This window comes from Gorilla gorilla, chromosome 4, assembly GCF_029281585.2.
Source record: "Gorilla gorilla gorilla isolate KB3781 chromosome 4, NHGRI_mGorGor1-v2.1_pri, whole genome shotgun sequence".
NCBI lineage: Eukaryota > Metazoa > Chordata > Mammalia > Primates > Hominidae > Gorilla > Gorilla gorilla.
In genome coordinates this window covers 65,473,273-65,495,494 of record NC_073228.2, presented here as the reverse complement: position 1 = coordinate 65,495,494, position 22,222 = coordinate 65,473,273, and the positions used below count along the sequence as shown (strand labels likewise).

At 50.1% G+C, this 22,222-nt stretch overlaps 1 protein-coding gene across 4 annotated transcripts in view; it reads left to right on the top strand.

The window, feature by feature from the left end:
- KSR1 (kinase suppressor of ras 1) overlaps positions 1-22,222 on the top strand; it is a 169,988-nt gene that overhangs the window by 144,620 nt on the left and 3,146 nt on the right. For 2 of the 4 annotated variants that reach the window (XM_055388699.2, XM_063706579.1), the window contains 9 exons: positions 328-369; positions 2,784-2,838; positions 3,630-3,678; positions 4,385-4,764; positions 6,861-6,957; positions 8,143-8,276; positions 9,014-9,145; positions 10,441-10,576; positions 16,243-16,376. In XM_055388699.2, coding sequence (XP_055244674.1) covers positions 328-369; positions 2,784-2,838; positions 3,630-3,678; positions 4,385-4,764; positions 6,861-6,957; positions 8,143-8,276; positions 9,014-9,145; positions 10,441-10,576; positions 16,243-16,376 — 1,159 coding nt within the window. Of the gene's footprint in view, positions 1-327; positions 370-2,783; positions 2,839-3,629; positions 3,679-4,384; positions 4,765-6,860; positions 6,958-8,142; positions 8,277-9,013; positions 9,146-10,440; positions 10,577-16,242; positions 16,377-20,128; positions 20,210-22,222 lie in introns of all 4 variants that reach the window. The other 2 variants (XM_055388698.2, XM_063706580.1) reach the window with 2 other exon arrangements.

Genomic DNA, 22,222 nt, shown 5'->3' with positions numbered 1-22,222 from the left:
GAATCACTGTTTCTCTCCCATTGTATTTTGCCCTTCTGGGCTCACACGCATTTCACAGAGTGCTAGTGACCAGAGACGGGGTCTTGGAACGCCCAATCCTCCAGTGCAAGCCCCTTTAGTCCTGCAGACTCCTGCCAGGGCCCATTTTCTCCCAGCTCTTTTCCTCCTTCCTGCATGGTTTGGCCTGTCCTTGCCAGGTCCATCTGGGGTAGGGCTGTCCCAGCCCAGTAACAAGTCCCTGCCTCCCAAGCCGGTACCTGCAATTCCGCTCCTCCCTCCTGCGTTGGCCGTTCTGTGTGTGTGACTCACCTCCTCTTCTGTTTAAAGCTGCCTACTTCATTCATCATAGACAGCAGTTTATCTTTCCAGGTGAGTCCTTTGCATGGTTCCATTAACTGCCCTCTGCTGTGACCCCTTCTGTCCTGCCCACCTGGGCGCCCTCTCTCTGGGTACCTTTGGAGATACTTGAGTCTCCCTCCACGTGTTCTGAGAGCTGACTGCCCATAGAGGATGGGAAGAGGGCAGGGCAAGTGCCCTGGTGGTAGGCCTCTTACGTGAGAAGTTTTTGCCGGGAGGGACCCTGGAATCCATCCCATCCAGCCTCTTGGCACAGAGACTGCAGGCGACCTTTTCAAGGTCACACTGCTAGGAGATGGCAGAAGGAGGACTAGAATCTGAGTTTATAGAATGGGGAGAGGACTTTTTGCTAATGCCTTATGAGCATCTGTCACCGTATCCTCCCTTGCACAATGATGGGAGGATATCTTATGCACAATGTCTTAGAGAAGTAGAAACCCATTTGGGAAGGTCTGCGGGCTTCTCTTAGTGGGCTTCACCCTCTGTGCCTTACCACACAGTGCCATCTGCTGGCCATTGCTGGAAATGCCTCCTTATTGCAGAAAGCTTAAAGGAAAACGCTTTCAGTAAGTCAATACATTGAGTCCCTTCTGCAAAAATTGTTTTCTACACTTACTGTGTACCAGCCTTTTCATTCCTGCCCCTAAAGTGCTTGAGATCAGTGCTTTTTACTGTAACTGAAGGTGATGAGCATAATGGTGTTTAAAACAAAGACTAGCTGTTTTTTTCTTGGGTTGAACAGGACTGTCTTGAAGTCACAGTATTTTGGTTACTCCAGGCTTTTCTATTCCCTAAGCCAGCTCCATTAGGGGGTTGACTTGGAGCATCTGTGAGTCCTTAGAGGACCGTCCATATGGCGTTGCTCAGGTGTGTGCAGGGCAGCAGTCAGGGCCCTGAGAACCCGCCTCCCGGAGGCTCCCTCTGAACAGCTGAGCAGCCTCTGCAGTTTCACACCGGTTTTTTGTTGTGGTTCCCCTGGTGACTAGCTCTAGGATGCACGCAGGGGATTACCCCAAAACATTGCGAAGATATGGCTTTTCTCCCAGAAGGGTCCATTTTCCCCCAAAGATATGTCACAGGGAGGGCAAGGAAATACATTTTTGTTAAAGCAAACGTGGACACATTTTGGAGCAGAATGCATGATACACTCTTAACTTTTAAGCAAAAGCATGAGGCTTCAGAGAGGCATTTTGCCTTCCCACCTGGGGTTTGGGGAGAAACCACACCCCAACTCTTACTACTTCCCTCATGCTTTAGGTGTGTGTTTGCCTTCTTTGGAACATTTGAGCTGTGTGGGATGGGTGGAAATGCCAGGCCCCTGCTGGTAGTCTGCAGACACACTGTGTCTGGAGGAGGCCTTACCGGTAGAGGCTTCTATGGTTCTGATCCCCCAGAAATTGTGCACAGGATGTTGGGCACATGTGTGCATTTCCCTGATAAGAAGGCCCACGGCCTCTATCAGATTCTCCAAGTCTGTGAGGTCCCAGAGATGTTGACAGCCTGTGGTTCAGATGACCTTCAAAGGCAGAAGAAAGCCCTAGAAGAAGGTCGAGGGAGGTTTTTTGGCTGAGCGGGGAGAGTCTTTGTCCACACAGGCAGGAGAGAGGCCTTTGATAGCTTCAGCCACTGCCACTTCCCGTCTCTCTTTTTGCAGAAAAGAGCGGGGAGTGAGCTGTCCATGGCGGCCCTGGGGCCACCAATCTCCCTGTAGCACTTTGGTTCCATGCTGGAGTAACCTTTGGTTCTGGTCTTCCTGGACGTGGGACTTTTAGCGCCAAAACTGGGAACACCCCAGGCTCAGGGATCAGCCCCAGCTGCCCACTCTTGGGCCCCTGATATGTGGCGTTTCTTCCTCTCCCCTGAGAGCTGCTCCACCAGTGACCCATACCTGAAGCCGAGGGGTCGGGGCCTCTGTGCTGGAAATTCCCAGCAACTGTATCAGGCACCAGATGTCGCTAATGAGCCACCTGCACGTCCTGCCACCGGCCTTGCTGGCCAAAGTGAGGGAATCTCATTAGTTTCAAGGGTTGTTGCAAGCAGCCCCTGCTTCCAAACAGCAGCTTTAGCCAGCCTGTCCAGTAAATGAGAGCCCAGTTTGCTTTTACCACTTGCTTGGTGGGGGGCAGTTTGGCCACAGGGGCGTGGTGGTAATGAGAAGTCTCACCCTCCCCACCTGCCCAGATCCCCTGCCCAGAGCCCCTTCCTGAGAGACAGCTGTGTATGCAGAAGCAGGTGCTGTGGAGGCTGCATCCTTGCAAAATTTATGGAAGGGCCCAGGCTGGTCCTTGTGGAAGTGCCTGGGGAACATGTGGCAGTCCACTCAGGGGAAAATCAGCCTCTCTGGGGGTGCTGGGTTTCAAGCACGGTGTCTCTTTGGGGAGGGGAAAGCAATCTCATGCTTTGTGTTTGGTTTTTGTTTCCTCCAGACATTTCGGCCTTTGCACAGGCAGCCCCGCTCCCTGAAGCTGCCGACGGTACCCGGTAGGCATCCCTAGGTGGTGTCCCCTTCGCTTCTTTGGGGAATTATTAAGGCTGGATCCATATCCCTGGCCACCTCCCACTCCACCTTTCCATCTCCAGCCAGCCAGATGCAGAACTCCCTGGGCTCATTCACCCTCTGGGCAAGTGAACTCCACAGAGGGTTTTATTTGCCTCCTATCAGTGCGGTCAACATTGGGTGGGGCCGCATGTGAAACTGGAGCAGTCTTGGGACCCAGGAGGGGTGGATAGAGGGCACTTGGAGTTAGAGAAGCCTAAGAATAGCTCCTGTGCAGAGCCCTTTCTCTACCAGGCCATGCTGAGCACTTCACTCACATTCCCGCATCTCACCCTCAGCGCGGTGGTAGGTATCAAAGTAGGTGTCATTCTTAACATACAGCCAGCCCAGAGAGGTTAAGAAATTACATAAGGTCACACAGCTAGGAAGCGATAGAGCTGGTTTTCCAAGTTGAGGCCATCAGATTCCGAGTCCTGTGGGTGTGCTCTGAGACCCTGTGTAGCAGTGTCACATCTGAAAAGGGGCTTTGGGGATCACTGCCCACCTCTCAGCCCCCACCACCCTCAAGTTAGCCTAGGGAAGGCTGAGGCTGCACAAGGGGCAGGTCTGGCCCTCAGCCTCCTGCCTATCGCCATGGTATCCACGCGGCCTTTCCCCTAGCCAGATGTGAGTCAGAGTAAGTACCTTTGTCTCAGATCTCTCCCGGGAGTCCCCGCTAGCTGAGAGCAGAGCGGCGTTCCTCAAGGTCTCCTTGACAAACCTTGTTTACTCTTAGGCTCGATGACCAGCCGAAAGCAGATGTGTTGGAAGCTCACGAAGCGGAGGTGAGGGTGACACACACGTGTCCACAGATGGCCCCTCCCTCTTTTTTCCCTTCCCCATCTCAGAATATGCAGGGGGCTTGAGGGTGAGTGGGTTCTGGACTTTGGCAAGGGCTGTCCCAGGCACCCATTGCAGAGGTGCATGGCAGGGAAGAACGATGAGGAATGTAATGGAGCAAGCTTGTCCAAGCTCTGTCTTCCCCACGCTCCCCAGGTGATTGTAGCCAGGGTCAAGAACCACTGCCTTGACCCTTGAACAAAAGTGTCAGCCAAGGCTGGATCCCTCCATTGCATTATAGCTTGGAGAATGTTAACAGACTGATTTACTCCTGCCCAGGGGAGAGTCAGAAACTCTGTGTTTAAACAAGAATTCCAGAAGGATGGATGCAGTGAAATTCTTCTATGCCAGGGATGCTCTTGCTCTTTCCTGGACAATTAGATGTTGCTCACAGGTAGGTATTGGAGTATTAGCATGACAAAGGGCCTCAGGTCACCGGGGCCAGCCGCCACATATTGTGGATGAGGACATTGAGGTCCATTGATGCTAAGTGAGCTGCACAGCAGGCCAGTGCAGAGCTGCAACTACAACCTGGGTCCCCTGGCAGGATGCCTCTCTCCCCTGTTACCTGGCTAGGGCTCCAGGAGAAGGAAGAGACGTTGCAGAGCCCAGATCTGCTGCCCATCCCTGTTCTTCCTGGTCTCGTTTCAGGCTGAGGAGCCAGAGGCTGGCAAGTCAGAGGCAGAAGACGATGAGGACGAGGTGGACGACTTGCCGAGCTCTCGCCGGCCCTGGCGGGGCCCCATCTCTCGCAAGGCCAGCCAGACCAGCGTGTACCTGCAGGAGTGGGACATCCCCTTCGAGCAGGTAGAGCTGGGCGAGCCCATCGGGCAGGGCCGCTGGGGCCGGGTGCACCGCGGCCGCTGGCATGGTGAGGTGGCCATTCGCCTGCTGGAGATGGATGGCCACAACCAGGACCACCTGAAGCTCTTCAAGAAAGAGGTGATGAACTACCGGCAGACGCGGCATGAGAACGTGGTGCTCTTCATGGGGGCCTGCATGAACCCGCCCCACCTGGCCATTATCACCAGGTAACCAAGCCCTAGGACCTCATGCTGGATGGCCAGCTCAGCCTCCCCCTTCTCAGGGAGCCCTGTTTGTGTGGATGCCCTAGAGGGTGTGGAAGTTCTAATAGAGGCATAAAGAAGAAAACCAAAAATGGGGTATAACTTCCTAATCACATAACCCCATTGACACTAAAAAATAAATAAATATGGGCTGGTGCAGTGGCCCATGTCTGTAATCCCAACACTTTGGGCGGCCAAGGTGGAAGGATTGCTTGAGCCCAGGACCTTGAGACCAGCCTGGGCAACATAGTGAGACGCTGTCTCTACAAAAAAATTAGCTGGGCCTGGTGGCAGGTGCCTGTGCCTGTGGTCTCAGCTACTTGGGAGGCTGAGGCAGGAGGATCGCTTGAGCCCAGGAGGTCAAGGCTGCAGCGAGCCAAGATCATGCCACTGCACTCCAGCCTGGGTGACAGAGTGAGACCTTTCTAAGTTTACAGAAAATCAAATGTCCATAAAAGGTACGGAGTGAAAGCCAGTCTTCTCCCACTGCAACTGCGCGCTTCTCCCCAAAGTCAGAGACACTATGAACAGTTAACATTCCTTCTGTTAAAAGGAAGACATTTGCATATACTCACGTTTTTAAACTGTTTATTCCTTTTTGTAAAAATACAAAGGAGAGATCATGCTGGCTCACACCTTGCCTTCTGCACCCAATTGTGGGTCTGAGGTCTACTCTCTTCTAACACCTGCACAATATCCCCATCACGTAGGCTGAACCCAGTGGTGTGCTGGTAAATGTGTAACAACCAGTTTTGGGGCAGTATGGAGGGAAGCCCTAATTTATAACATCCATCACTTCCTGTGGTGTAAATACTCTCACCATGGTCAATTTCAGACTACCAATGTTATCTGCTGGAGTGGAGTAGAGTTGGGAAGAGTTGTATAATCAAGAGCTGATCACTGGTGGTCCCGTAATTTATTTACAGAACAAGACTCCATCTCAAAAAAAAAAATTAGTTAATGAAAAACAAAACAGGTAATTAATTAATGATAAACTAGACAGGGTCTTGCTCTGTCACCCAGGCTGGAGTGCAGTGGCGTGGTCTTGGCTCACTGCAACCTCTGCCTCCCAGGCTCAAGCAATTTTCGTGCCTCAGCCTCCCAAGTAGCTGGGATTACAGCCATGTGCCACCACGCCTCGCTAATTTTTATATTTTCAGTAAAGATGAGGTTTCACCATGTTGGCCAGGCTGGTCTCAAACTCCTGACCTGAGGTGATCCGCCCACCTCAGCCTCCCAAAGTGCTGAGATTACAGGCGTGAGCCACTGTGGCCTGCCTGAAACAGGAAAATATTCATTAACAAAAAAATCTTACTTTGTTTAGAATACGCTGAAGAAAAGTGGGACACAGATAAGGAAATCACCAACCAATATTCTCTACCCCTTGCCTGGTTTTCAAAGGCTCTGAGACTCCAAGAATATTTTCCTAAAAACATAGTCCCTTCCTAAGATAGCGCCCTTGGACCCACATTCTCTCTGGGTCCCTCCTCACCCGGGGTTTTAGGAGTTGATGCAGGTGGAGACCCCAGAACTGAAACTCCTTTTCCAGTAGTCACCTTGACGCCCCTAACATCTACCCCACCCCCTTTCCCTCCTTGCACACTCCTTTATTGTAATAAAAACCCTGTGATCAAGAAAAAATGAAAACTATAATGAGATTCTTGACAGTGAGCCCCAGAGCCTTGATGTTGCCTATTGATGGCCTTAAATTAGCCAAGTTCTTCCCCATCAGAGTGGTCCTGCCTTGAACCCACCAAGCATGGCTACTCTGAGTTCCTGAGAGCTTTGATGCACTGTTTCCTGTTGTAGGATGGGCAGGCACTGGCTCTCAGGGAATGGGGGTTTGTGTGCATGTACGTGCGTGGTGTCATGTGTTTCTGCACGTTCAGGCCAGGCCCCAGCAGGACTGGGCTGGGTTAAAGAAGATTTGGCTCACAGTCGAGGGGCTGGAGAGAGTCCTTGCAGGCAGACGGGCACAGTTCTCCCCATGGGCTCCACCAGGGTTAGGGTCAGGCTGCACCAGCCCCAGACTTGTGCTTGACCCCCACCACCCTCGACAGCTTCTGCAAGGGGCGGACGTTGCACTCGTTTGTGAGGGACCCCAAGACGTCTCTGGACATCAACAAGACGAGGCAAATCGCTCAGGAGATCATCAAGGTGAGGGGGTGCCCAGCTGCTGGGGGTGGGTTTCTGGCCGGTTCCAGGGCTCTCGGCTGTTCCTCTCGCCCTGTTACTCCCTGTTAGGGTGGTTTGGGCAGCTTTGCCTCTCCTTCTAGCTCAGGCTCCTCAAGGGTGGGACCCCATCTCTTCCTCCCTGTCTGTCTCATTCATTCAGAGCTGGGAGCTGATTGTCCACATGATTAGGCTTGATGGAATTGACTTGGTTGGGAAGGAACTTGGCAGGCTTTAGAGGCCAGTTTCAATCCTGGTCACACCCTTTGTGTGACCTTGGGTAGGTTTAGCCTCTCTAAGCCTCAGTTTTCTCCCCTGTAAAATGGGGATCTTCATATATCCTCCGTCTCTGGATCAGTGTGAGGTTAAAAATGCAATATTCCATGCTGTGGGGTACACAGGAGCCCTGGGTCTGGTGTTTGAAGACAGCTTGACCTTGGATGAGATCATGCCTGTGTCAGGTCACCCACGTTCCATGCACCTGACTCATCAGTGTTCAGTTCAAATAGAGCATTGGTTAGAAATCACCCACTGCCACCTCTTCGCTTGATAGATGAGGAAACCAGTCTTCAGAGAAGTTGAGCACTGTGTCCAAGGCCACAGAGTGAGTGAGAATCTGAGCTGAGATGGAGTTCAAACCCCAGATTTCTTAGTCCAGGGCTCCTTCTACTACAGCTCAGATATTAGGAGCACTCAAAGTTGGGGACCCCACTGTGGGAATGCCTCTCTGTTCCCCCACCTTGAGCCCTTGCCCTGCCTGAGAGCACAGACCAGCTGTGCATATCCTGACAGAAAACCCCAGCTCATTTAGGCCCTTTATGACTGTACACTGATAAATCTCACTGTCCCTGACCCCGCTGGCTCCCTGCCCATCACCCTGTTCACACCTCCTACCTTAACCAAGGTTAACTTGGTTGTTTAGAAGCATGGTAACATTAAAAGAGCATAGACCAGTCTGGGATCAGATCTCAGCTCTGCTTCTTCACTGCTGTGTGGCTTGGGGCAAGTGATTTTCCCTCTCTGAACCTCGATTTCTTCTTCTGTAAAATGGGGACAATATACTGCATGGAATTGTGAAGATCAAATATGGGGATTTAGGTAAAGCATCCAGCCCAGGGTGGCACCTCCGTCATCGTTGCACATCTTCACTCCTCCTGATGTGTCCTCCAGGGCATGGGATATCTTCATGCCAAGGGCATCGTACACAAAGATCTCAAGTCTAAGAACGTCTTCTATGACAACGGCAAGGTGGTCATCACAGACTTCGGGCTATTTGGGATCTCAGGCGTGGTCCGAGAGGGACGGTGAGTTGGTCTTGAGTGTCTGGGTGGGATGTGGGTGCTGGATGGGGAAGAGCAGGGCTGAGGTCTGGGCACTTTCACTGTTTGTTGCTGAGCTGCAGCCCTCCCTGCAGGGAAGCCCAGGTCGCTTTGGTCCTGCCCTTGTAGTTCTGGTTCAGAATCAGATTTGGGTCACGTTTGGATTCTCAGGCCGACTCCCACGGAAACCAGGTCCCCACACTCACATTTGCCCTGGCTGTTCACCCGCTTGGCCAAGGAACCAGGTCATTTCCCCACGATGAGGAAGAGTGTCAAATTTTATTTCCCCAAATCTTGAAGGGATTGGCATAGGGAGAAAGGCCCCTCCCCTCACATCTAGGGGAACCCAAAAGGGAGCATGGCAGCAAGGCTGCAAGGCCAGCCCCAGCCAAGTTTGAGATCCACAGGCAGATCGGGGTTCCTGGTTAGAGAGGCGCCTCATTCTCCAGCAGAGGGAGCTGGACACCTTCACCAGCAGCTCCCTGTCAATATTTATCCATTCTTGCCCTGCTTTTCTAGAAACAACCGGTCATGACTCCTTTGTAGAATTCCTCAAAAGCACCGGTGCCTTTCCCAAGTGCAGGGTCAGTGTTCTGGGTCTGGGTGTGTTTTCTAAGCTGTGTGTGGGTGTTCTGCCGGCCCTGGGGCAGACCTGTGCCAGGCAGGCCTCTTTGCTGCCTGCTGAAAGGCCTGTGTCCTTGTCCCGGCTTCCTGGTCTCCAGGCGTGAGAACCAGCTAAAGCTGTCCCATGATTGGCTGTGCTATCTGGCCCCTGAGATTGTACGCGAGATGACCCCCGGGAAGGACGAGGATCAGCTGCCATTCTCCAAAGCTGCTGATGTCTATGCATTTGGGTGAGTAGGCCCCTGGTGCCCTGAGGCCAAGTGTGGCCAAAACAGAGGGCCCTGGTGGCCATTGGGGGCAGAGGGAGGCATGCTTTTAGGTGTTGAAAACCCAGGCTCTGGAGTAAAAAATCAACCTTGAGTCCTGGCTCTGCCGCTTGTTGAGTGCGTGGTCTTGAGTCCTGGCTCTGCCGCTTGTTGAGTGCATGACTATATCCTTCACATGGAATAGCTCCTCCCAACAAGGTCATTTCATGAGGACTAAATCAGGTAATTGTGTGCAGTGCTTAACACTGGCTGTCAGCCCCACCCAGCTGATCTGGGAGGATGCTCACCAGAGCTGACCAAGAACTGCTCCTCCCAGTCTGGGGGAGCTGGATATCCTGCCGGCTCTGCTACCCCACAAAGACCTGGGTGCTGACCAGTAGCAATATAATGTGAGCCCGATATAGAAGTTAAAGTTTTCTAATAGCCACATTAAAAAAGAAATGGGTGAAATTAGTTTCCCCTGTTTATGTTTTATATATTATAAAATGATATATTTTATTTAACTCAATATATCTAAAATATTATTTCAACATGTAATCAATATACAAATTAATAAGATATTTTATATTCTTTCTTCCTACTAAGCCTTTAAAATCTGGTGTGTTTTCTGCCTAGAGCACTCCTCCATTCAACTGTGCACATTTCAGTCACTCAGTAGCCCCCCTGTGGCAAGAGGCTCCCACATTGGACAGTGTGGGTCTGATGGAGAAAGTCCCATCCCAAGTCAGGAAAGCCAAGGGGACGTAGAGAGGCCAAGGAAGGCTCACCACCCTGGTCACCTGTGCTGTCTCTGGGTATCCTTCCCAGTGGGGTGGCCTTGGCGCCATCCTTCCTCCCTGACCTTTAACTGTATCCTTTCCTAAGCACCCATGTGTGCCAGGTGCTGGGCTTGGCACTTTAGTACTCCTCAAACAACCCTGTGACAAGAGACATTAGCCCCACTGAGGTGAAGCAGTTTTACTGGGATCTTGCAGCTAGAAGGTGGCAGAGCTGGATTTGTGCTGAGGTCAGAATGACCACCAATGCTCCGGTCAAACCTGCGCTGTCTCAGACTTCCCACCCAACGACAGCACAGGGCCCAGATCCTCTGGGGCTGGGAGGAGCCTCCAGGAGCCCATTGTAGCATCCCCTGAAGCCAAATGGGTGAGGAAGGCTGGAGAAGGGTCCTGATCCTCTGGCTGGGCTATGGCTCAAGGGCCCCTGGGCGTGAGCTGGGCACAGCGGCCCAGGAGCTCACAGACATGGCTGGGTCTCTGCAGGACTGTTTGGTATGAGCTGCAAGCAAGAGACTGGCCCTTGAAGAACCAGGCTGCAGAGGCATCCATCTGGCAGATTGGAAGCGGGGAAGGAATGAAGCGTGTCCTGACTTCTGTCAGCTTGGGGAAGGAAGTCAGTGTAAGTAGTACCTGCCCTGGGTGGAGCAGTAGGGCTGGAGGTGGGGTGGGGCATGTGGCACAGCTGCCCTTCACTCACCCACCTGAGAAATGGGGTCGGTGAGGAGCTCTGCCACCTGCACGTGTCTAGCTAGAGATGAAAATGATATGCATTGCCCGGGAATGGGGAAGGAACGGGGAAGGCATAAATAAGAAAATATCTATCCTCACCCCACTGCTCACCTTTTTCATTCCTTTCGGTCTTTTTTTTTTTTCTTAAAGATAATGGTTTTCATTGATTTATGAGATGAAAAGAAAGTAAAGCCCCATGTTATTTACATGAAAGAAGATAATTTTTTTAAAAAATCACTGCTGAAAATACAAATAGTTGTGTTATGCTGTGGTATTAAATCTTTCCTCATAATGTTTTTCTTGACTATTAAGAACAAATCAAAGTTTCCACAGCAAACTTGTTTTCAAAAAACCAAGTCTTAATTATAGTGGCTGACTTCTCGTTTCTACATGGTTTCTCCTTAATGGTTTCTCTGTGTTTGTAAGTTTTGTCAGGCTAAATAAGAGAGAGAGGCTCTCAAAAGATGTTTATTTGGAAATAGAGCGTTGCACTGGGAATATGCATGCCATGGTGAATGGCTTGCTTATTCAGGGAGGTAAAGGAAAAAATGAAGAGGATTACACAATTATTTTGACATATTTAGTAGTTTTCCCTGGCTACAAAGATGAGTAACAAGAGTGATGTCAGTCCAAGGTTAGACAGGTTGTTTGAGGCAGATGTCCTTGTAGGAGTATTTTTGTATAAGGTTGCCATGGCCTTCGTACAAGGTTGCAGTTTTTGCAGTCTTTAGTGGTAGTTTTTGTTATCAGACATACAAGCCCAAGAAGCCTCTCTTCATGGCTTTCCCAGGCCCGATTTGTCAGAGTTTTCTTCACATTTGTGACTCTCTTTTGATTCTGACAGCTTTCAGTTTCCTTTATCACAGCACAGTGATATATAAAGAAACTCCAGGGCTCGGTGTTTTCAGTGCCATCAGTGATAGCCATGTGTCCATGAATCAGATAGGATTGGGACAGAACAGCCTTGATGTTAATAAGCAACTCCAGTCAGTATTTGGGCAGCATAACAATTGAAGTCTTCAGAGGGACCACCCAGCACTTGTCCAGGCTAAGATACAAACAGGCTGTGAGCTTCTTGTTAAGGTCATGAACATTGCTGGCAGGATCACTGTCTGTCTGCAGACTCTGTCTGCAAATTTGCAGTGATGAATTCCACCTCATCTTCCTCCAAGTTCTTAATAGATGGTAATATTTTTCTCAATTGACTGGTGGCAAGCAGCTAGGGCGTCTTCAGAAGGCTCACTCAAGATGACATTATATTTGATCTACTTTATTCCACAGTAGTATATGTCATCTTGTTGAAGTGCAAAATATTTGTATGGGGATGCCCCTCCAAAGATGACACCAAAATGCTATTTAACAACACGAACAGTAGGCTCCTCTTTGGCCAGTTGATACCATTTCATCTGGGGTGCTGGGCAAGGGCCATGGGTGATGAGCACTTCTCTGACACTCTGAGGCCCATCCTTCTTGGCCTCCGTCTGGGCCAGGGCCAGTTAAACACCACCTTCACCTTGGTGCATCCTTGGGTGCCTTAGGAGCGTGTGGTGGTGATGCAGAATTTTTTGCTTCTTAGCTCAGCTAAAATCCAGGTTCTTGTCTCATGACCAGGAAAAATTAGGCATGCGGACACATTGAAAGGTGAGGAGAGCGGAATTCATTAAAAGAAACCTCTCAGCAAAAAAGAGGGGGTCCTCCCAACAGGCTCCCATCTCACAGATTGAATATCAGGCCACCACACACGAGCTGAAGAGGCCAGGCTCCTCCCCTGCATAAGGCGCGAATTCCTGGTGGCTCCACCCTATTCCCCCAGTGCATGTGGGTCTCCAGTCCATTGTGGGTGTACCCAGGCAAGACCCTGTGCAGGTTCCCTCATCTGTACAAAAACATCTGTTGTAAACACTTGTGGGGCAGGATGGAGGTTCTCCAGGGACCCTTCTTTATCTGCCTCCTGCAACTGTCAGTGGGCTCAAGATACAGGTTTTGGGCTCCTGGCTGTGGCTGCAGCCTCCTTGGCTGGGCTCTGGGGCAGCTCAGATGGCAGCTGAAGTAACCACTGCTTTCCAGTCTTTTTAAATTTTTTTTGAGGCAGTTTTGCTCTGTCGCCCAGGCTGAAGTGCAGTGGCACGATCTTGGCTCACCGCAACCTCTGCTTCCCAGGTTCAAGTGATCTCCCACCTCAGCCTCCAAGTAGCTGGGATTACAAGCATGCACCAAAATATCCAGCTAATTTTTGTATTTTTAGTAGAGATGGGGTTTCACCATGTTGGCCAAGCTGGTCTCAAACTCCTGGCCTCAAGGGATCCATCTGCCTCAGCCTCCCAAAGTGCTGGGATTATAGGCATGAGCCACCATGCCTGGCATAGTCTTTTAAAAAAATATTTAAGACATACATATGATAAAACCTAGCTGATTTTTTTATTGTGACTTTTTCCACATGGCATTTTATTATGCTCATTACCTCAAATCATTAACAAATCCTTATTGTTAAGACTGTCTGCCCTTATGTCCTGTGGCCGCACCATAATGTAACTACTTCTGTCACTGGACATGGGGATTCTTTCCAGTTTTAACCTCTCTTTACAATAGAGTTCGCAAGGACATCTTTGTATAAACCAGAGTATTATGTATATTTGTTGCATCTGAGAGAAAAGATATTCTTCGTTCTGCCCTCCTGGCAACAGTTTGTTTCCTTTCTGCATACTTAGCATCTTGGAGCAGAGAATGGTAAGTGCCATCTTCAGGGAGGCAAAGGCTGGAGCAGAGCTGAGCAAAGGGCTGCAAGGGAGTCAGGGCTCAGCACTGGCTGCAAGTTGGAATCATCTGGGAGCTTTATAAAAATGCCAGGGTTAAGGCCTCCCCCACAGAGGTACCAATTTAATTGGCCTGGGATGGGAATAAGATCATAGTGTTTTTATTTTTCATTTTTAAATAAAGCTCCTCAGATCATTCTAGAGCACAGCCAGAGTTCTGAACTAATTGGAAGGATTTCTTTTAGTGCGGGGTGATGGTTGTTTTGAGACCAGTTTGGGGTCAGGACGTGGGGAGTGGGGACAGAGTAGATGCTCCGGCAGCAGCTTGTGGCTCACAGGAGTTCCCTTTCTTTTGTCCAATCTTGCCTTCCCTTTTTAACACATTGCTATTAGGGGTAGGGGAACATTGGTCAACGCAATAAAATTATTTTCTGTCGTAGACAAAAGCTGGGAGTGCCCTCTGAGTGGTGCCTTTCTCTGTCTCTCCAGCCACACTGCTGTATAGTTCACCACCAGGCACTGCTTTATGTGCTGAGGCAGCCAGTGAGTTACTAGTCATTGTATCTAAGGGTCCATGCATATGGGAAGACATCAAAAGACCAGAGGGTTCTTAATGAAAACCAGCAGTCCCTCACCCTAGATCATTCTCCAAAGGCATCACCTGGGTCTATCAGCTTTTCACTCTGGCACTCCGTTCTTTCTGCTGCACCACTTTGGTCAGCTCTCCCATTACTTATTGTTAAGGTTGCCATGATTAAATCTTCCATGCTGTGCCTGTTGATGGAGGCTGAAAGTGAAAAGATGATGAACAGTGTATACACTACTGTAGTAGTCTGTAAGTGGTATTAGCCACTGGTCAGGTAATTCACTGGGATTACATTTTCTTTGTGGGTCCATCTCTTCCACTACATCAGTTACTCAAAGGCTCACAATTTTGTTGGCTTCACATTTGGACCATGGCTTTCTTGTGCAGTTTAGGTTTTTCCTGTAGTTTCTAATTGCCTTCTTTTTTCCTTCTTGCCTTTTCTTATTGCTGAGAGAAGAAACAAACACCTTTCTCATATTCCTGAGGTCTTTCAGCTTCTGCATTCTGCTTCCTAAATGGAATCTGTTACATTCTTTTCAGAGTCCACTGGTTTCTTGTCATTGGAATCAATGGGATGTTAGGCCTGCTGCACAGCTATTACCCTTCTGTTTTCTTTTCATTCACTCCTGGGTCAGTTGCACTATTCCTTATGTCTCATATCTTGCCCTCTCTTTATTTGCACTCCAGCAAATAAACTGTGAGTGAAACCTGAAAAAACTGCCTCCCAGTGGAAGAATGGGAGATAATCTTTGAATCCTTGCATGCCTAAAATAGTTATTATTTCATCCTCATATCAGGAGTAGAATTCCAGGTTCATAATAATTTTCCCTGAGAACACAGGGATTTTGCCCTGCTGTCTACTAAGTGTCCAGTGCCTTGTTGAGAAGTCTGGTGTTGGTCTGATTCTCAACCATTTGTGGATGCCTATCTTACTCTTTCTGGAAGCATCTAGGATTTTCTGTTTATGCCTGCTATAGTGAAATTTCATAAACATATATCTGAGGGTAGAGTTTTTTTGTGTGTTTGTTTGTTTTTTAACTGTTTTTAGTGAGGTCCCTTTATTGGACCTTTTCAGCTGAAGACAGCTGCTACCTTTGAAAGCTTCTGGTAAATTTTCTTTTATTATTTCTTTGATAATTTCCTGCCCAATAGTCTGTTTACTTTTGTGGAAATCCCCATTAGACAGAATTTGATTCCTCTTAGTGAGCCTACATTTCTCTTACCTTCTTTTGTATTTTCCATCCCTTTCTAGAATTGAGCCTACAGTCTGGGGGATTTCCTTGATTTTTATCTTCCAGCACTTTTAATGTTTCAGTTCAGAAATTATATTTTCATTTCAAGCACTTTCTTATTTGTTGATTTCTTTTTTATTGCAGCCTGGTCTTGTTTTATGGATAGAGCAGCTGCTTCACACAAATGTACACACACACATGTACATCCCATATCCTCCAGAGACAGTATCTTGATCTGCTTATCTTTGATCTCTCTCTGGTTTTCCTGATACGGCAGGCAACCCCATGGGGTCCAGTTGTATTTAAGAGCAAAAGCCTGAGTTGCTGAGTCTGTGTGGGTGTATGTGTTCTGCCTGGTCATGTGTGCAAGAAATAGGCCTTTCCTCACAGGCAGCTCTGAATCAGAAGGCTGCAGGGCCATGCTGGTACACATGTGGATCCTGAGAGTAGGCAGCAAAATGCCACAGCAAGAAGGGCTTTGCTCTGGGGGCAATCGGGACAGCTGTTCTGCTGACTCTTAGCTGCTGCCCGTATATCGAGTCTTCTTGTCACTCCAGCCGCCATTCTAGTAATGCTGAGTCTCCCTTGTCCGCTGCAGCCCCGCCTTGCGCATATTCCGAGCATCTTGCATTTCACCTGTGAACGTTGTACCTTGCACTTTGCATCTTCAAAAAACCAACAGCCCCATTTCTGATCTCTTTCCCATTGCTGGTGTGTTCATCATGGTTACTCTTATTTTGGGGTGAGCGTGGATCTAAGAAGGAAGGAGGTGAGGTAATCTCGTGCATTCCATGTTGAACCAGAAGCATGAGTGGTTCTCTGAAACCCAGTTACTTCTCACCCCTTCATGTCGGCAGGGTGTTCAGGGGGCCGCCAGTTAGAGGGCACTTGAGAACATTGAAGGGACCCTTTGTGGAGCACCCCTACTGTGTGCCCCCTCCCTCCCAGCCAGCTCACACACCACTGATGGCAGCTCCATTTGCAGGAGATCCTGTCGGCCTGCTGGGCTTTCGACCTGCAGGAGAGACCCAGCTTCAGCCTGCTGATGGACATGCTGGAGAAACTTCCCAAGCTGAACCGGCGGCTCTCCCACCCTGGACACTTCTGGAAGTCAGCTGAGTAAGTGCCTCTTCCATGAGCCAGACTGCCAGCCAGGCCCTCGCAGCCTCACCTGGGGTCTTAGAGGGCACCTTCTGATCTTTCTGCCCAAGACTTTGTTTTTTGGGGTTTTTTTTGAGACAGAGTCTCGCTCTTGTCATCCGGGCTGGAGTGCAGTGGCACGATCTCAGCTCACTGCAGCCTCCGCCTCCTGGGTTCAAGCAATTCTCCTGCCTCAGCCTCCCAAGTAGCTGGGACTGTAGGCACCTGCCACCACACTTGGCTAATTATTGTATTTTTAGTAGAGACGGGGTTTCATCATATTCGCCAGGCTGGTCTTGAACTCCTGACCTCAAGTGATCCTCCCGCCTCAGCCTCCCAAAGTGCTGGGATTACGGGCATGAGTCACCATGCCTGGCCTCTGCCCAGGAGTTTGATCTGAGGAATACACACAGTAGGTCACCCAGAGGTGACTAGTCCCCTTGCCCAAGTGATACCAGGATTTCGTTTACCACATTTATTTTGGAGACTCCCTTTGACAGGTGAGCACCTCCAGTTTGCAGCTATGAAATACTACATCATCACTATTAGCAGACCAGCACTGATGCCAGGCCAGGCCAGGACTAGAAGGCTCTGCTGAGGGAGGGGCAACATGGGGCCAGTTAGATAGAAATCAGAGTGACGTGGTATTATAAGCTTCACTGAAATAAGCAGAGCCAATATTGCTTACAATGGCACCCACCGAAACACAAGAAGCCAGCCACCTCTTATGGGGACCACAGTCACTTGGGTTTAGAAGCTGTCTCCCTCCTGGTTTAACACACAGCCCTTTGCACCCCTTGGTGCGGGGGTGATGTCCACCAGGTCACAGGCCACTGTCGTCTCTCCTGCATTCTATCTCATTCCCTTTTTCCTTTGTCTTCTGGCTGCCTCTGCTAGAACACTCAGAAGAGACCTCTGCCCTGTCACGAATGCTCTGTGAGAACCTGGGAAGTTTTGTTCTGGGCCTCAGTTTCCACAGCATTAAAAAGTCTCTGGGCTAGGTGTTGGGCCAGGTCTAGGGCAGGTAAACTGGCTGTAAGGGGCCAGATGAATATTGGAGGCATTGCAGGCCAAGAGGGCAACTCAAGTCCTCACTCTGGGGCTGACTTCGGCAGTGTGCCGAGCACTGTCTCTGTCACAGCATCTCAGCTCTGCCATCGCAACACGGGAGCAGCCACGGACAGCATAAACCAGGGAGCTGGCTGCGTGCCAGTAAGACTTAATGCTGGAAATTGGGATTTCACATGTCATGAAATAGTCTTCTTTTGGTATTTTTGCCCCCAACCATGTAGAAAGTGAATCGCTTCATCTCACCCAGGAGTCCAGCCTATAGGTCAAGTATGGCCCGCCACCTGTGTCTGTACAATCTGCAAACTAAGAATAGTTTTACCTTTCTGAAAAACTTTTCAAAAAAAATTTTTGTATACATAGAGATGAGGTCTCACTATGTTGCCCAGGCTGGTTTCAAACTCCTGAGCTCAAGTGATGCTCTTGCCTCGGCCTCCCAAAGTGCTAGGATTACAGGCATGAGCCACTGTGCCCGGCCAGTTATAAACTTTAAGGAAAAGGACACTTTCTAAAAGTGAAATCTCCCACAGAGTCCCGCTCTATAAAACCCATAAAGTGGAGCCGCTCTTGATGAGAGTGAGGGGAAGAGCCTGTCTGCCACCCGCTGCCAAGAAAGCCCCTGAGGCCCCCGTCCCTGTGTATGTGTGTCACTGAGTGCCTGGAGAAGCTGCATCCCCAACTCCCATACCTGGCGCCAGGTGTGGTGATGGCAGCATTCCTTATCCTAGGAAGGGTCAGGTAGTAAATATTTTGGGCTTGCAGGTGGCACAGTCTCTGTTACATGTTCTTTGTTACTGTTTTTTAACCCTTTAAAGTAGTCAGAACCTTTCTTAGTGTGTGGCCAGATTTGGCTTGCACATTGTTTTCTGGGCTGTATCTTTTTTTTTTTTTTCTAAAGGCAGAGTCTTGTTCTGTCACTCAGGCTGGAGTACAGTGGCACGATCTCAGCTCACTGCAACCTCCACCTCCCGGGCTCAAGCGATTCTCCTGCCTCAGCCTTCTGAGTAGCTGGGACTACAGGCGCGCGTGCTACCACACCCGGCTAATTTTTGTATTTTTAGTAGAGATGGGGTTTCACCATATTGGTCAGGCTGGTCTCGAACTCCTGACCTCAGGTGATCACCCACCTCAGCCTCCCAAAGTGCTGGGATTACAGGCATGAGCCACTGCACCCAGCCTCCAGGCCTTGTCTTTTATTTTTTTGTTTTTTCTGAGACAGAGTCTCGCTCTGTCACCCAGGCTGGAGTACAGTGGTGCAATCTCGACTCACTGCAACCTCCGCCTCCCGGGTTCAAGCGATTCTCATGCCTCAGCCTCCCAAGTTGCAGGGATTATAGGTGCCTGCCACCACGCCTGGCTAATTTTTGTGTTTTTTTGGTAGAGACGGGGTTTCATCATGTTGGCCAGGGTGGTCTCAAACTCCAAACGCCTTGGCCTCCCACAGTGCTGGGATTACAGGCATGAGCAACCGCACCCGGCCTTCGGGCCCTGTCTTGATAAAGAACCAAAGTGGGCCCCCAGCTGCAGTTGAGGAGAGACTCAGCATGAGTTTTCTCTCCTGCAGAAGTCACTAAAGAAATGCTTGGTTCTTCACTGATTCAGGCCAGGTAGAGGGATGGTCTGGAGGAACGACAGTGTGGGGTTAGGGAATACCATGTCTCATGCAATACTGGGTTCAGTATTTTGCTCTTAGGATGGGTCGGAGTCCAGTACAACTGTGGGGTAATGGATCGTAGCCATAGAGGTATACATTTTAGGCAGCCATTGCTGCACACCTGCCGCATGCCTGGGGAAACACAGATGGCCGAGGCCAGGGCTCCACCAGCAAGGAGATTGCGGTGTCATAAAGACAAAGAGACACACTGTAATGAAACCTGCACACATCAGGACTCTTTCTTGTCACCTTTGTATTCCTGGCTCCTAGTACAGTCCCAGGAACATTATAGTTGGGCACTAAATATTTAATGTGCATGAATGAATGTGAGCAAAGGGTGATACCATGCCAAGTGCTGTGATAAAGCCCAGATGGGGGCCTCTGCATCCACCTGGGGGACAGGAGGAAGAGTCTCTGGAAGAAGGTCGTCAGGGCTGGGTTTTGAGCCAGAACTATCCCAGCAGAGACCAGGAGCATGGGGCTCTTAGCAGTTCAAGGAGGGTGATGTGAGGCAGCGAGGCCAAGCTCTAATCAGACCGTGGGCAACTTGCTTAACAAGCTGGGCCCTGGTTTTCTCCGTGACGAAAGAAAAGGCTCCACTAGGTGGACACTGGCATTCAGAACATCATTCCAGATTCCCCAAAAACCATATAGTCCCACCTTCTCATTTCACAGGCAGGAAAGTGAGTCACAGATGGGGCTGTTCCCTGCCCAGCCCCTTCGAGGAAAGCATGCGGGCTTTCCTTTCCTGAATGAGTCTGTGTCAAAGCTTCCTGTTCACAGTGTTTACTTTCTACACGCTTGCCCCCTAATTCTCACTTTCTCTTTTCTTTCCCATTGATCTTGTCACTTTTTTATTTTCGGGGGGTGGCGGATGTGCTGTTCTGTCATCTCCCACTTTCCCATCACCTGATTCCTCCACCTGTCCACACGTGCCTGACTCCATCACCTGCCGGGGCCGGACTGCGCTCTTCCCACGCCTGGTGGAATGGTCGCTGGGCACTCCCAGTCGCTGGAGGAGCCGCTACTATGGAAAAGGACGCTACGGCCACCCTGACTTTAAGAGCTCCTGTCCGGTTCTGGAGGAATAGTGTGTTCCTGTTACTTCCTTCGCTGGCTGCTGTCTCTGGTTTTCCTGACACAAACCCCGCTTCCTTTCTGTCGCCGCTTCCCAGCTTCTCCCATCTTTGTGTCATTTATTCTCGCAAACCAGAGTGAGGTTTCTGCAGCTGAAATGGCTACCAGCAAGGGTCACACAGGCTTGCATTTTTCGCTGGGTGAGAGAAGAGCCACAGCATGTGGCGGGGCCTTTGTCCACACCATGAGTGAATGGGTGGCTTTTCCCTGGGTCGGAGAAAATTCTGGTCATTGATTTGAGCCCCCAGGATCCCAGTCCCCCTGGCCAGAGCTCAAGAGAAGAGAATACAGTTAAGCAGAAATACTCTTGGAAGTAGATTTTACTCGTCAAGGGCTAAGGAGCTGTGGGCATGTTCCCGCCTCTTTATAAACGTGCTGCAACTGTGCCCTGCGGGAGCTTAGAGAGGGTTCTTTGTACCCAGGCTCCCTTCTGAGTGTGCAGTGCAGCCAAGCCTGGGGGATGGAGTCCAGGATGGCCCTTTCTCTCTGGAAGAGAAAGGGAGTCCCCTGCCCAGCTGCTCTGGCCAGACCTCTAGCTCCCGACAGGCTCTGCATTGGGGCTATGATTCTGATGCTGTTCTTTGCTTTCTTCTCTTTCCCTCTGTAGGTTGTAGGCCTGGCTGCCTTGCATGCACCAGGGGCTTTCTTCCTCCTAATCAACAACTCAGCACCGTGACTTCTGCTAAAATGCAAAATGAGATGCGGGCACTAACCCAGGGGATGCCACCTCTGCTGCTCCAGTCGTCTCTCTCGAGGCTACTTCTTTTGCTTTGTTTTAAAAACTGGCCCTCTGCCCTCTCCACGTGGCCTGCATATGCCCAAGTAACTGCTCTCAGAGGATCCCACTAACTGAGCTCCCTCCAAGGCGGTCTGGGCAGCTTCTAACTACCTTCCTGGACATGACTGATTGCTCCCGTGTTCTTCTGAGGGCTGGTCTTGTTTTTGTTTGGGTGGCTCTGTCTCACTGCTAACACCTTAGTGAGATGCCTTCCACCCTCCTGAGCACACCAGCCTCCCACTGGGTGTGTGCCTAGTGCGGGGCGGGCGGAGGTTGGGAGGGTGTTGGCTTGGCTTTTAACCTGTGGGGATTTTGTCCAACAAGGAGTGGAATGATTTCAGAGCTGCCCTGAGGCTGGCACCCTGGTCACAGGAACCCTCTGCGCTGGCTCCTGTCTCAGTCCCCTCTGTAGAGTTAGATCAGAAGACACAGAAAGTTCTGTGGCCATGAAAGATACCAGCTTGGAAGGGTTGTCTTCAGTGGCACCCTCAGAAAAATTGTCTTAAAGCAAAGAGGTACCTGGCTCCAGACAATTTTTCTGATGAAAACAAAGTCTCTGCCCCGTCCCCACCCTGCCACCCTGGCAAAGTTACTTCCTTTACAGCTGCCCAGTGTGCCATAGACCAGACCCCAGGTCAGCATTTGTCAAGAGCATGGCTGCTGAGTCCCCTGTGGCAGTCACTGCACTGTTTACTAGATGCAGGTTTCTGTTCTCCCTCCCCAGCAAGACCTGCTGAACCCAGATCTCTGGAATGGGGCCCTAGGAATCTGCATTTTAACCTGCTTTCCAGGTGGCCCTGATGCACCCCAGTATTAGAGTTTATTGCTAAAAGGAACATGCCCTGTCACTCCTGGTATCCTGGGAGTCATGTTTCTCTTCTCTGTCAGTTCTACTTGGAGCAAGAGCTTTCCTGGGCTTCAAATGAGAAAACAATTCCGAGGAACCCACAGCAGTACTGAGCATGCTGGGAGCTTGGGACTTGGAGATGAATGAGCCACCGTTGCTGCTCCAAGTAGGACTACTTGGAGTGTAGCTGAGGCCTTGGACGCAGTATGACCAGGGGCAGCTCTGCCAGGGCTGTTGGCCAATCAATCATTTTCATTTCTTGTTGGAGGCCAGGTCCTCTGCTGAACTCATTTCCTAGCTAGTGTTACCCTAATTCTGATGAAGATCAATGGGGCTATAAT